Here is a 15,435-nt window from a genome sequence, read left to right on the forward strand (position 1 = left end):
ATATATATTAAATGTATATATGCATATATAGTCTATATATGTATATATAATCTACATAATGTATAGATAATATATGTAAATGGTTCCTTATATAGGGCTACAGAAGCTTTAATTTTTATCCTTGTCATTATCTTGATCACTGTTATCTCAATCCTACCCTGAGGATCCAGGAGCAGAGCAAAAGTCCTTGGCAGTATCTCTTTCCAATCCTAAATGAAATTGCTTTTGTTATTTCTCTTGCACTCTTGTTTGTACATTGGAATCATCGGGAAAGGCTCTTACATGATTTCTTTGTGAAACAAATTGTTTCTCCTACATGGCCGGAAGTCAGCCTGGCTTGTCCGTGTGCTATTTTACAGATTGTGTTTGCGTGTCTGGAATGAGAAAGCACTGTGCACTTCATTTTGTTTTTAAGACAAGATTAACATCCATGGTGGTGCTGATGGTAGCTGACACATGTGGCGAGTTAACCAAGTGCCAAGCAGTGTTCTGAGCCCCTTACGTGGATTTTTTTCTTCTAATCCTCCTAACTCTATGTGATATGTAGTAGTATTAGTTTGTTTTCCAGTGGAGGAAATGGAGTATTCAGAATGTTTCTGTAACTTCCCCCAGGATAGCTAGCAGGAGGGGAGCCAGGTCTCACATTCAGTTGTCTGGCTCTACCACTTGAAAATGTGAGAGCACTCACATGTGCTGTGATTAGCTCTTTATCTTATTGGTCTGTTGTTTGAAGGATGGTTAAGGGATAAGAAAGGTGGGAGATATTTTAATTTTCCTCAGTGTGATACTGAAAAGAGATTTCTAGTCTTTGTATACACATTTTCTGGGCAAGACGTTGGTGGATTCTAGAGATAGTAGAAAATTAGTCACAAGTAGATCTACAATGGGCCATTTAAATTCACTTAAATGGATTTTGGGGTCTTTCCCTGAGTGCTAAACACCAGTGTCACCCTCTGTAAACAGACATTCTTTTGTGTTCCTGACACCCAACTTAGTGTGAGTTTATCCATGAGGGTATTTCCTATATTTGAGTGTTTGGGGAATCCCAAGTCTTAATGTTGCTGTCAACATAGCCACCATATTTGTTTGAAAGTATAGATAAATGTGCTATTTTGGTAATCTTTACTTAGGTCCTTAGGTTAAGTTTCACAGAGACATTTGTCTTTGTACTCACTTGCGCCCAGATTGTTCACTGAAACTAGTATTTCTTTATTTTCTCTTCCCTCTAACACTTTGACTATTTTTGATGAGTAACTTACTGAGTCCATGTCTGAGGGTTGTCAGGCCTCTGATTTTAAGGAAACTAACTGCATGGATTTTGGGATACTCTTTTGTTTGTGAGAGCATTTAGTACCTCTGGGTTTATTATTTACATTTCAGATAGAGCTTTACTTGTGAGCTAAGACTTGTTTCTTTTAACAAGCTGAGTTGTTTTCATTGTTCCCTAACTTAAGATTTTATAAAATAAGCTGTAACTAAAAGGGGATAAACAACTAAAAATATTTATTTCAGGAAATAAAAAAGTTAACCAAAGTATTTTATTGGTACATTCTTGGACAATATCACAGAATTGAAAGAATGGAAAGGGGGAAATTTTCAGCAAGGGTGTTTTTCCACTAAATTGGCACATAAGCAGCAAGATTAACGAAAGTACTTATTACAAACAGTAAAAAACATACATGCTTTTTTTTTAAAGTCCTTATCACACTGGTCAGTCATAGGGGGGCATGAACAAAACCTCAAGACATGAAAAATCCATATTCTTTTCTTCAAATAGCTTAATCATTATTAAAATTATTGCAAAATATCCATATACCTTAATTAAAATAACAAAAGAGAACACAAATACAAATATTGAACATAAATTATTAACATGTACTGTAAAATACATTACTGGCATGCATTCCAAAGATCAAGACCTCTATTCAGTTCAGCCAATACTTTCCTTTCATGGGACCTATCCTTATACCAAAGATAGGCAGGGCATACTTTCTCAGCACAGTTTTTGGTCTTTAATTATCTTTTTTGTCTTAAAAAAAATAACATGATTTGCAGTGGTACAATAATCATAATTATACAGTCATTACATTTGTGGTTTTAATTTCCTTTTTTTTTTAGTCTGCCAAGATCTTTTTAACATTTGAACTGTTTCAAATTTTTTTCCACATATTCTGCTGTCTGAGAGAATAGGGCTCTATGGAAACAAGGCATTCGAAAACAAACAGTGAACCGAGGTACAACATCAGATGGCAAAGTGCAAAAGTCCTCACAAACTGTACAGAAAATTTCAAAACCTTGCAGTCTGGAAGTACATACGTAGAAAGACAAGTCAGCCCCAAAACGTTCACTGTGGCTCTCGATGGTTCATCCTAAAGAGCCTGGGTGGGACTTGAGTCTCAACACTCCCTGTGGTAGGGAAGGTCCGAAATTGCAGCCAAGTTGGCAGTGCTGATGCCAGTGACTTATTAAGCCAAGATAAAGTAAGAATATTTCATAAAGCAGCTGTGTAGGACACTTGGATCCTCTAACGTTGGTCTCCTGGCCGGGGATGCTCCTCCAGTGATGGGCAGCGGGCAGGACCAAAAGAGTCCTATGCCAGGTTGGGTGACAAAATAACTGAGGGTCTTCCTCCTCCTTGGTTCCATGGAATGAAACAGGTTAGATAACCAGGTTATTATAACTGACATACTTCTTTTTTGCAGCAGGGCCTGAAAAAAAAAGCAAAAGAGTCCATTGTAGCAGTGACCTTATTTGTAAAGGTAGAAACGGAATCAGATCTGGGATGATTTGGGGGCAAATCATGAAGTCAAGAGGGAACAGTGCACCACTGAGGAACACACAAATCACTTTGGATTCCTAGGATCCTTTCTAAGGTTTTGTCTACTAATATCTGCAGTGCCCAGCAATTCTCATACCATCTGTACTCTCTATTCTGAGATGTCTCCAACCTCCCTCTTTATGGTTTGCAATGGTTAGCAAATTAATTAGTGGATGCCATGCTTTTTAATTAGCCGACCCTAAGCTTAAAGGGCCTATCCATGCTGCAGTATATTTTGTTGTGTGATCTCTGAGACCTTCTCATAATAAATGGGCTGTTGCTTGGGACGGGTCTGTCCTGGTTCATTGTGATTAATTTCAGATTGACTACAGAGTAGGTCAACCAGAGCACCTTCTTCAGTTAGGATTCACACCATCAAATTACTAGTGATTGACTTGCACGGCATTGTGATCAGTAAGTTGTAAATGGTAATTTGTGGAACTATTTGCATCAAAGTTTGAGGCTCACTTAAATCTTACATACATACCCTGTATTTGTTTTCTTTAAAGATAGAGTAAATTACTTTTCTATTTGGTACAGTGATTCTAGAGCCCAGCTCTACTTATTCATTCATTCATTCATTCATTCATTCATTTAGCAAATATGTGTCAGTTGCCTATCATATGCCACACATGGGGCTAGGCACTGATGAGCAGCCGATGAGCAGATCAGACCCTTTCTTGTCCTCATGATGGAAACAAAGACACCAAGATCCCAAAGTATGACTGATTTATATTATACTCTAGTTCTCAATACCAAGTAATACAATTGCTGTGATGTGACATGTTCTTTATTCATTAAACCTTAGTAGTTTTGCATCAGCTTCTGTTGGACACAAAGTAACTGTCACATAGCATTTACTGACGGCTTATTTTACTCACGTTTTTTTTATGCTAAGTAGTATTGTTCAATTAACATACACAAATAACAAGAATTCTTCCAGACTTCTTGAGTAGGGATTCATATGGGAATTTAGAGGAATGGAAAAGCTACAATAATACTGAGAGAGAGTTTGTATTTGAACTTTGAGTATGTAATGCAGCCAGTATATTACACACACACACACACACACACACACACACACACATTCATGTATAGTATATAAAAAAGCAGATTTCATTTTCTGGATTAAAAATTCAGACACTCCTTCTGGAAATTCTGATTTGAAGACTCAGACTCATTTCTTTATTAAATCACATTGCATTTATTAACTGAAATTAGAGGAGAAAATATAGTTATATGACATTAAGGGTCCTCTGGAAAATCTGGTCATGAGCTGGGTCATGCTGCATCCTCCTTGATAAATACATGGTGTCAATAATGCCCCAGACTTCTAAGAAGGTTCCCATTGTTAACATAGCCTCCACTGATATGTTTGGTTTGAGTATAAAGAGAAAAATATTCTAGGAATGTTTTCTTTACTCTGAAGCCTATTTATAGTGTCATAGCTAGAAAACTCCAGGAGATAGTTGCAAGAAATAATCATAGCCTGCCTTGTCAAATGCCAATGTATTAATTATTCTCAGGACAAAAAAGCGGGGCAGAATCAAAGAAACAACCCAGAGGTTTATAATGACAAAAATATCTGAGTTTACCTCTATTGTGTGATTATTATGTGACTGTTTTCCATATAAGCATAGCTGTCTAGTGGAAAATAAAAAGCAAAACATATTCGAAATTCCTCAAACAGGTTACTTGAAAACACCAATTTCTCTGGAAGAGCCTTCACCCAAAGAATAAGTAAGTTAGAAAATATTGTCCATATATCGTAAAGCTGAGTGTTGGTTTGTATTAAACAATCATTAACATGAGGTTATGTTGTAAAATATTCAAAATGATAATAGTAATAGAAATTAACTAATGGGGACGCCCTAGTGGTTCAGTGGTTGAGTGTCTGCCTTTGGCTCAGGGTGTGATCCTGGGGCCCCAGGATGGAGTCCCACTTCGGGCTCCCTGCATGGAGCTTACTTCTCTCTCTCTGCCTGTGTCTCTGCCTCTCTCTCTCTTTCTGTGTTTCTCATGAATAAATAAATAAAATATTTAAAAAAAAAGAAATTAACTAATGCTTGGCATGGATTATCTTCTTGTGTTTGTAAGCTTTGAGATGAATGCTGTTCATAACCTCCACCTTACATAGGAGGGGTCTGAGTATCAGAGGGACCAACATTCCAAAATGAGGCTAACATTTGAATCTACACAGTTCATTCTCCATACCACAGTAGGAAGACCATGCTGCTTTGGATTCACCTGACCCAGGCTCTGATCCAACTCGATCACTTACTTGAAGTGTGGCCTAGACCAGTCCAATGACATTGAACTTCTCTAAGCCTTTGTGAAATTGGTAGAATAATTGTCACTCTGTGGCCTGTTGATGGCATAAATGTATGAACTATTCCAGTTTTCTCATCTGATAACGTAATGCATAAAGGTATTTTTAAATTAAAAGTTCTATACAAATGATTAGCCTCAATCCATGCTTTCTTGACAGAATATCTGGGGAACATTGCAGCAAAATGGTAATGGAGTTATGCCGGTCCTAGAATGGTGATTTATATGCTTTTCAGAGCAATGCCCAATGTATTAAAATGTTTATTTTTAAAATATTCTAGCCTTATGAGTAAATAAGATAAGTACCAGTGGTGTCTGATAATTCCATTTATTTGAATAGCAATGTAGTTTATGGCCTAGAAAAGAAAATTGCTTAGCTCAAAATAGTTGTGCAGTGAAATACTTTTTAAGGAAATAAACTTATTGTATTTTAAAATAGAATTTTTTCTCTTTAAAGCTACAAGTTTTAAGTAACATTTGAGGTATATGCCATGGTCCCTATAGAATTTTTAAAAGTTACCTACCTACATCAGTAGTTTTCAAAGCAAAGTATCTTGCAGAGTTGATGTTTATAATGAGGCAGTATAATGGATCCTGGTTTTTGGAATGAATTACTTTGCTATTTAAAAATGTTAAGACATTCCATCTTACTCTTGGTGTTTTGTCAAAATCAAACTAGATTTGGCATTAACTTCAATGAACTACTTGTTTTTCTTTAATTTCTCATGAGCCTTTTTGTCTCATGAAAGTTTCATTTCTCAAGTGTGTTCCATGGAACACATATAACCTAGACTATAGAAGTGAAGAAAGAAAGAAAAAAATGATAAAGAAGAAAGAGTCTCATGGATAGTATAAGGAACACTGAATTATGGGAAACATAAATAAATATAAAATTTTGAATGAATAACATTAAATAGGGCTCTTTTCTCTATTCCATATTTGTTTTTTAAATAGTAAGGAATCGTGTAGCTCATTGACAATATTCCATATATTTCTGTGAGCTCTTGTTTTTAATAAGAATGTGTATGTAGATATATATACATATCAGTGTATGTATGAAGTGATTCAGATATCCAGAGAAAGTATAGACAATATCTCAGCCTTGAAAATAGAGCATTAATATATTTACCTCTTTGCTTTAGGTGCCCCTCCATCCACTCATAAGAAATAAAACACGGTCAAAGCCTTCCCTACCTCCCCAACCCCACTGCCAGTGCTTTTCTTCTTCCCAACCAAAACTATTAGTCTGATGTGGGTGGAGATGCATTTTTCCCAAAGAGGGTCATGCTGCTACAGCATGTGTAGCTGCCCATAAATATAAAGAGTTTTGCTTTGTGTTTTTTAAATTGTACAAATATATCATTCTGTTTGTATCCATTTGCAACCTGTTTTTCATATAACATTGTGGTTTTAATATTTATGTCAATTTGGTAATCATAGTTACTATATAGTTTCCTGTATAGATATAGCAAGCATTTCTAATTCTTTTTAATTCATGGACTCTACTTACTTTATAATTATTACCAATAGCAAACAATGCTGGAATAAATAGGATCTGAAAAACAATACCATTTATAAAGTTAAATGAGAAAAAGTCTATAAACTAGGATAATTTATTTGCAGTGTATGTAACTGATAGATTGTTATACAAATTTTTTAACATATACAAATTAATAAATAAGATCTATTTTTTTAAATGAACTAAAGATATCAAAAAGTAATTTGTAGATAAAAAAACACATGAAAACTGCTCAACCTTCTCACTTAGAAAAATACAAATTAAAATAATAATATGGCATTTCATGCCCAGTCATTACAAAAAGAGGTTATTTGCACTGATACCACAAACTAGTAAGGGTGTGAAGAAGTGAGGATTCTTAGACTAGTCTGGTAAGAATGGAAATTGGTGTAATTGCATGAGACAATCATCTGGAAGTACCTAGAAAAACAGAGGATATACACAGCATTAACTCAGGAATTTTATTTCTACATATATATCTGATTCATGTTTTCACATGTGCACCTGGATATGTGTGGGGCTTCTTAAAGCCATTAATATAATGTTGTGTTTTGTGATTCTTTAAGAGAGAATTCTCAGGGGCTTAGCATATAAAACAAATGAGAAAAGTGGGTCAAGTGTAAGATATTAAGGAACGATATGAACACTTGCTCCATGTGAGAGCATAATTATCCGTAGGGTGTTAGCTTAATTTAGTCATATATTTCATTTTTTATTTTATTTTATTTATTTTATTTATTTTATTTATTTATTTATTTATTTATTTATTTTTAAAGATTATTTATTTATTCATGATAGACATAGAGAGAGAGAGAGAGAGACAGAGAGACAGAGGCAGAGACACAGGAGGAGGGAGAAGCAGACTCCATGCCGGGAGCCCGGCGTGGAACTGGATCCCAGGTCCCAGGATCGCACCCTGGGCCAAAGGCAGGCGCCAAACTGCTGAGCCACCCAGGGATCCCCCATATATTTCATTTCTTAAAGAGGAGCTGTACTTATGTGTTGTTAGGTAAAATTTCACTTTTTATTCATTTGAAATCTCTTTCAAAATTCATTTTTAATTTATTGAGCACATATTATGTCTTGGGCTCTATTCCAGGCATTATAAATGCCTGTTTTTTAGTACCAAGTTCAAAATCATATTAAAACCTTGAGGAAGTCAAAGGAAAGTAACTAGGGGATAGATTGAGTCTCTGGGCAGCCACTTTGTGACTCTGTGATGCTATCTATACTCTTTTCGAAATTTATTTGATTGCCTAGCCCTCTCCCCATACCTTTTAGTGGTTCTTTGCACTATACAAGAACATACTTTTGGAAATACTTTCGGTTATTTCTTTAAAACATTTTTTTTTATTTTTTTTAAATTTATTTATGATAGGCACACAGTGAGAGAGAGAGAGGCAGAGACACAGGCAGAGGGAGAAGCAGGCTCCATGCACCGGGAGCCCGATGTGGGATTCAATCCCGGGTCTCCAGGATCGCGCCCTGGGTCAAAGGCAGGCGCCAAACCGCTGCGCCACCCAGGGATCCCCCTTTCGGTTATTTCTTAAATGTTGGTCCTGCCTATTACTTCTATCCCTTGTAAAGCTTACAAACTCTGGAATACTGGTTTATTGCCTGATGAACGTGGCACAAATTGACTTTTCTATGAACCTATTCTAAATGACATCTGTGCCTTCCCTGCCATTTGCTTCCCTGTCAACCACAATTCACAGTTATTTAGTTAAAAAATACTTTAAATGGGAGTGATTCTTCATATTATAGTTCACTGTTACTAAAAGAAAATACTTTTAGTAATTAGTTCTGTGGTCATCGGCCTGATTTCCTGCCTGTTGGTTTCATCAGTAAATGGCCTTAGCCCCATCACTTAATAGCAAATGAGTATATGTTACCTTCAATTGTTAATTTCCACTCAGAATTTCAAAGAAGCTAGCAAACTTACTATACTTTATTGAAAAATCATTTTCTAATGATTTTCCCTAAATCTTTTTTTTAATTGATTGTCATCTATAAGTAGCACATTACTCATCCAAAAAGATGGAAAACCTCAGAATGGAGAATATGATTGCCAAAAAAAGAAAAGAAAAATGAGGCATTGTCAGTTGTGCAAGTTGAACTCTGATCTAAGAAAATATGAGACTTTTATACATCTTTTCTGTCCCACCCCCAGTTCTGTTGCAACAATTTACCAGAAGTATGTTGAAGTATTTGTCTTTATGTTAGTTAGCAGGACTTCTTGACACAAAGGGCTTGGTGGGGGTCAAAGTACAATCAGCTAAATATGTCAGGGTTCCACATCACCAGTAATTCTAATCTAGTCACCAAAGATCCAAAAATATGAATTTCTGTCCATATAGCCAACCATCCATCTAACAAAATATTATTAGCACCTGTTAAATAACAGTCACTTTAATGTGTGGTAATCTTGCAAACAGGGCTTGGAAGTTTGCAAGATGTTTGTTCTCATTCATTGTAAATTTGGATTATTTGACAATTTGATTATTTAGAGAGGGCTTCCATGTGCCATCAGAAGGGCTAGGAATTTCCTTTTTTTTTTTTTCCTATGTAACATGATTGGCATAAGGCAGGAGATCATAGGTCAGACTCACACTGGGAGGAATCCCCACAGCAAATTGGCACCTTCACCAATGTGAAGGAATGAGGGAAGCCTTTCAATGGATGATGGGGCATTGAAGCTGCTGGAACCAGTCTACCCTATTTACAGGCAATAGTACCCCAGTTCAAGAAAACAGAGAAGCAGCATCCTAGAAATCCTTAGAAAAAAATGTGTTTGCACAAAGTATTTGCCCCATTTTCATCAGGGACAAAGATGATTCAGGTATAGTCCCTTTTGTTAAGGAATTGTTTCATGGTTGGGGAAATGATTCCAGTGCCTGTGATAAGTGCTTGAAGGTATTTGACAAAAGCTAATTAGATGGGGGTGTTTTGCACTAAGCCCAAGAATGTTTCTTGGGCTTAGATGGGGGTGTTTTGCACTAAGCCCAAGAATGTTTAGATAGGGGTGTTTTGCACTAAGCCCAAGAATGTCTTAGATGGGGGTGTTTTGCACTAAGCCCAAGAATGTTTCTCAGTGAAATGGGCACTTCATCTGGATGATGAATGTGAGAATATAGGAAGGATGCAGGTAATCTAAAAGTGTACCATGTTCCTATTGAGATACATGGAGAGGGGAATCAGAAAGTTCTAGAACTGAAGGCTGACAGAGTAGAAGGGTCCAGATAATTAAATAAATATGCATGCTCCCATACTAAATTCAACATACTTGAAATAGTAATAAACAACACATAGTCCCTAGGGTTATTTAGCTTCCTAATGGAGTCTCTTGTCAAAGGCCTTGAATGCCAAGGTAAGGCAATGGTAGTTGAGAAGCCATGGAGAGGCCATCAGTGATTTTGAAGCAGAATATTCAACTTGTAGTTCCCACCCTACAATGTTAATTAGCTTTTTCCTAGACTTCTTACCTCCTACTCCTTGTTCTCTTTATAGTTTTCAAAGTCACTTGATTCAGGGAGCCTTTCCTGACCTCCTCCAGACTAGTTAGGTGTCCCTGCTCTATTCTCTCGTGGCTTCTCTACTTTTCCTTTGGCATACTTAGCACAGCCAGGGTGGATCACATATTGCTCATTGCTCCTGAGTGTTTCAGATATTAGGGGTGCAAGTGTAAGAATGGAAGAGACCCTTATTTTTCCTAGTGCTTAGTGTGTATTACAAAGTCAGTTCTCAATACTTACTGAATGAATCACAGTAGAGGGGCTTCTGCTCTCTGAAGTCATTGTCAGATCCTGGAGTGTTGTAGGAGAGGAGGAAAGCCCCCTCCCCACCCGGAATATAGGGGAACTTCATTGGCTTTGCCAACCTTTTTTTTCCCCCTCAGTGTCCACTTGGTGCTATTGTACACAAAGCTAACAATTGCTGTAACTCTTTAGATTTCATTTGTAATTTTTAAATCACAACATTCTTTTTTCCCCTTTTAGCATCCACAGAGGCCCAAAACAGCCTGGCTAAAATTGAGAAATCAATTTTCAATTCTGCCATGAAAATAGTCAATGAACATTCTAGTATTTCTTTAAAAAAATCTAATTTGTTTTTAAGATGTAAAGCATCAAGCAGAGGTTTACATGGTTCTTAGAAGATATATTGGAAGCAAATAGACTAAGTCTCTGTGAGGAAACATCTTTAATCTTGGCCAACTTAAAATCTGGGTGCTTTGATTGAGGCTGTATATGTTTTGCCCTAGAAACAAAAAGGATGCACTAAATTACTGCATCAAAGATTTCTATGTTTTCTTGTTATGCACTTTGCCTGGGTATTGAAAAGCTTTTGTGTATTTTGCAATTTCATCCTATTACAGATGCGAGCATTCTGGAGCATATTATAGATGCAGTGCAATGGTGCATCCAAGAATGAAGCTGTGCATGAAAGCCTGTCTTAAGGATAATGTTACAAATAAGGCAGTAGTGACAAAATAGTAGCAGAGTAGTACTTAGTATTCCTGGATGAAGAGCTCTAGCTAAAATCTGGGCCTTGCTATTTTGAGGTAGGAAATTCACCGTCCATTCATTCATTTCTATTTTCTTTATTCCACTATCACTAAGAGCTTACAGTGTGCTAATAGTAGTTTAGTTAAAAATCAGTGGTACAGAGGTAGGGAAAAATAGTCTCTTTGAACAACTCCTGGCTTGGTGCAATTCAACACATATTTATTGACCACCTACTATGTGTCAATCACTGTTATAGGCAGGAAAATTTAGCCATATTACAGAGTATTATAGCCCCTGATTGTATGGTGCTTACATCCTGTTGGGGAGAAAGGTCACTTTTTTAAAAGGTAAAATCAGCCAATTCTCCTTATTCGTTGTTATATTCTATAGAGTTGCCATAAACACTGAGTTAGTAAATACTGAACCATTGTTCCTAGGGAGAATACAGGGTTAGGTTCCTAAAGACTCTGAGCACATTTTATCAACCAATCAAGGCATAACCTTGATTTATGTTTGTTTCTGTTTGAAGATGCCTTATTTAACATATATTGTTGATTGGTTATAATTGAACTCATGGCCAACAGATTATAACGCATGCCTGAACAAAGTTTAAAATACATGCATTCTGAACTCAAGAACACTAGGCATCACTTCAGCACTAAGTTTGGGGACTGTTTTAAAAAGCAAAATCACTGACAAAAACGCAAAAATGAAAAACTTAGATATTAAACAGATTGCAAATTCACCCTTCAAACTCAAACTCAAACAAGGCAGAGCATCACCTTGTTCAGCCTTAGCTGAGATTGTGTGTATCGAATGACTCAAATATTTCCCTATTCTGCATATATATCTATCTGCAAATGACTACAAAAGTACAAGTAACAGTTTTGGAGTTACACATCAATTTCAGCAAGTAAAGGAGTTTGTAAATAGGGAAACCATGAGTAATGAGATTCAACTCTAAGCTGATGTCGGACAATCCAAAACACTATGAAAAAAAGTTAACTAAGGGGCTAGACAGGGATTAGGCTGAGGTTGCTGTCCTAGGAAAGGTGACAGTTAAGGTTCAGAGAGGAGGCCATTTGAGCAGAGGTTTGTAGATGAGAGAAAAACTATGAAAATTCTTGGATCATAGAGTGAACAGCAGGTGTAAAGCCCTGAGGTTGGCATCTGAAAAGCCAGGATGGATGGAATAAAGAGAGTGAGCAGAAATTGTGGTATGCATGAATTCCAGAGTGGCTAAATGTGCCATAATAAACTCAGGGAAGGTTTCAAAGTGGAAGGAGTATGGAACTATATCTTGAGCAGTAATTGTGGACATTTCTTTGCCAGGGGACCCAGGAGTCAAGGGTACAGGTATTGAGGAAGATTCCACGTGAAGGACATGATATTGGCAAAGGCATATTTTGTGGAAAACCTGAGGGTTTGGACAAGAGAAGGGCAAAAAGTGGAGTGTTTAAGGAGGACAGGGTTCATGAAGAGAATTTCATCTTTGAGTAATCTCAGATTGGCAAGGACATTTTATGTTATGTATAGGGTTCTGGTTATGAAGAAGAACTGAAAAAATCATCAATATTTGAAAGGAGAGAATGTTCCAACAGCAACTTGAAAGATGAACTGGAAATGGAGGAGAGGTGGGTAGTAAGTGCAGGCAGAGAGATCAGCATGAAGTGATTAGGATTGTGACTGTGGTAACTGGAATTCCAAAACAGTACTGCAGTGGGGTTCTGGATGAGGAAGCATTTCATAGTACCAGCAATGCCCATGCTAACATTTTGTTCTCTTAGGCATGAGAGCATGGGAAAGAGCCTTTGGGGCCATTGTCATAGGGAAGTGTCTTGAAACCAGAGCTGTGTTGTTTGTTTGATTGACTGATTGATATTTAATTTGGGGGGGTTGGTGGTGTATGTGACATGGCAGTTAAGTGTTACTAAGTGCAGTTAGGTGCTTTTTAATGTAACTCTAGGTCTTAGAGAATCCAAGAGGCTCAAGGAGAGGAAACCAGAGAAGACTTTGCCAAGACAAAGAAAAGGGATGAAGGAAACCTTAGCTTTCCTTTCCTTCTTGGAATCCAACTCATCTTAACCTGGCAAGAAAAAGACAGAGCCTGAGAACTGAAGCTCTGTCCAGGAATAAAGATGCAGTTTCCCATAGGCTGTATATTTTGGGATACTGGCTTTGTAAGATGGAAGGATTGGAATCCACTACAGGTAACAGAAGTTAGCCCAAACTTCAGTTTGAAGCAAATGTGAAGCAGATGTCTGCCAAGTGTAAAACACTGGTTGCTGGGGACCTCAAAGAGGTCTCAGTCTAATAGAACCAGATTCCCTTGTGGCTAAATTGGGTATTGATTGTAAAGCTTGATTGAGTATATAATAGGTTTTATACATCAGCTTCCACTATGTATGATACTGACCAGCTCACACTCAGATCTGAACCTATTATGTCAGTTTCAACATCAGAACTTTGTGATGATGGAAAGTTCCTTTTTTATTATTATAAAGTTTGCATATTAATTTGCTCCTTTATTTAACAATAGTAACTTTTTTATGACCAAAGACACTAATAATAAACAATAGTGAATTTCAAGGTACTTTATCTTTCTTTTTTTGTTTTTGTTTTTAAATATTTTAAAATAGAGACATAGGCAGAGGGAGAAGCAGGGACTTCTCCATGCAGGGAGCACAATGTGGGACTCGATCCCAGGACCCCGAGATCACAACCTGAGCCAAAGGCAGATGCTCAACCACTGAGCGACCCAGGTGTTCCTTTTTTTTTTTTTTTTTCAAGATAACAAACTTTTTAAAAAGTAAAATAGTAAATCCTATGAATTAGTATTAGGTAAATGATATGTATTCAGACAAAAAAATGTATTAATAATATTGAAAGAAAATAAAAAGGACCGAGTTATACGCATAAAGATGTTCATGAAGAGGTATAATATTATTTGAAGGTTTGAAGAATCTAAATCTCTAAAACTAGACAGAGGTTAAATCAATTCTAAAGCATTCTTTAATGCAGGACATTTAAATCTATCAAAGGTAATGGTTATTAAGATGATGGAGCAATTTGGGAAATGCTTATGCCATAGCATTAATAATCTTTAGCACAAAGAATAGGTTACAGAATTGTGAGTGCTCTATAATTAAAACTGTGTACTGGAAAGTTGGAAAGAAATGTATCAAATTATTAAAAGCTAAAAGAAGGCTGGTAAACTTTTCAAGTATGTCAATATTGTAATGGACAAAAATAAGGTGTAGGACTGTCAGATTAGAGGAGTCTAGAGAGACAAAAACACTAAATGCAATGCTCGATCCTTGACTGGACCGTGAATTAAAAACAAACAAAATCCAAAAATAGTAGCTGTATTGGGGAAAGTGGGAACATTTGAATTTTGCCTTTATAGTAAGTGGTAACATTGCATCAATATTAAAGTTATTGGACATGAAATGGTATTAAGATTATGTAGGACAGAGTCCTCACATTATTAGTTGAGGGAACAGACAAGAGAATTTGTATTCAGGTAAAAGGTGCATGGAATAGACCCCTAATCACACCATGCATGAGTAGTGATAATGGCTTCTATTAGAGACACTGGAGAAGTACACTGGAAATTGGTTATGGCTTAGGACAAATATTAGCAAACTTGGCCTTAAAACTCTGGGCCTTATGGCCAAGCAACACAGCCTGTTCTCAACCACAGCAGGCGCCTCATAGTTCCATACTTTCCACATTCAGTGTTCTGTCTAGAAGTGTTTCTCTTCTCTTCTTTCGTCTCACACATCACCAATGTGTTACTTTGAATGGGTGGATTGATAATGGCCCTTCAGCGTATAGATTAGGCTCAAGGACTTTAAGATGGTTTAACAATCCTGAGAGATACCTACGTAATTCCTAATTTTAAATTGATGGTTTACAGTCTTCACTTAAACATATTTTCTTTGCCACACTAATGCCTAATGGACCTGTCCACACTACCTGTTCCTTTTTGTACTGAAGGTCAGACCACTTGTTATGTAACCTGAGGGGTTCAGACAGGAGACTGGAATTCCCATCCCTAGATTTCAGCAAGGTCTTGTGGAAATGAGTACTTAGCTGGATTCAAGGGATTGGGTTTGGAGAGACTGGATGGAGGAAGCAGAAGAATGCCTTCTATCCGGAAAGACTGAGAGACTCTGAAGATAGGAGACCAGAGACTGGGTGCCAAATGATATTAGAGAATTACTGTGACCTTGGTTAGATAGGATAATGATATGATGGTAAGGTTG

The 15,435-nt window shown here is 36.8% G+C and overlaps 1 protein-coding gene across 1 annotated transcript in view; it reads right to left on the minus strand.

Annotated features, from left to right (window-relative positions):
• Positions 1-1,486: 1,486 nt before the first annotated feature.
• The window catches only part of GRM7 (glutamate metabotropic receptor 7), an 827,750-nt gene continuing 813,801 nt past the window's right edge, over positions 1,487-15,435 (minus strand). Inside the window, 1 exon segment of the mRNA XM_025451007.3 lies at positions 1,487-2,708. Within this exon segment, the coding sequence (XP_025306792.1) occupies positions 2,659-2,708 (50 nt within the window). The 3' untranslated portion in view covers positions 1,487-2,658.

Source organism: Canis lupus, chromosome 20 (assembly GCF_003254725.2).
Source record: "Canis lupus dingo isolate Sandy chromosome 20, ASM325472v2, whole genome shotgun sequence".
NCBI classification, from domain to species: Eukaryota; Metazoa; Chordata; class Mammalia; order Carnivora; family Canidae; genus Canis; species Canis lupus.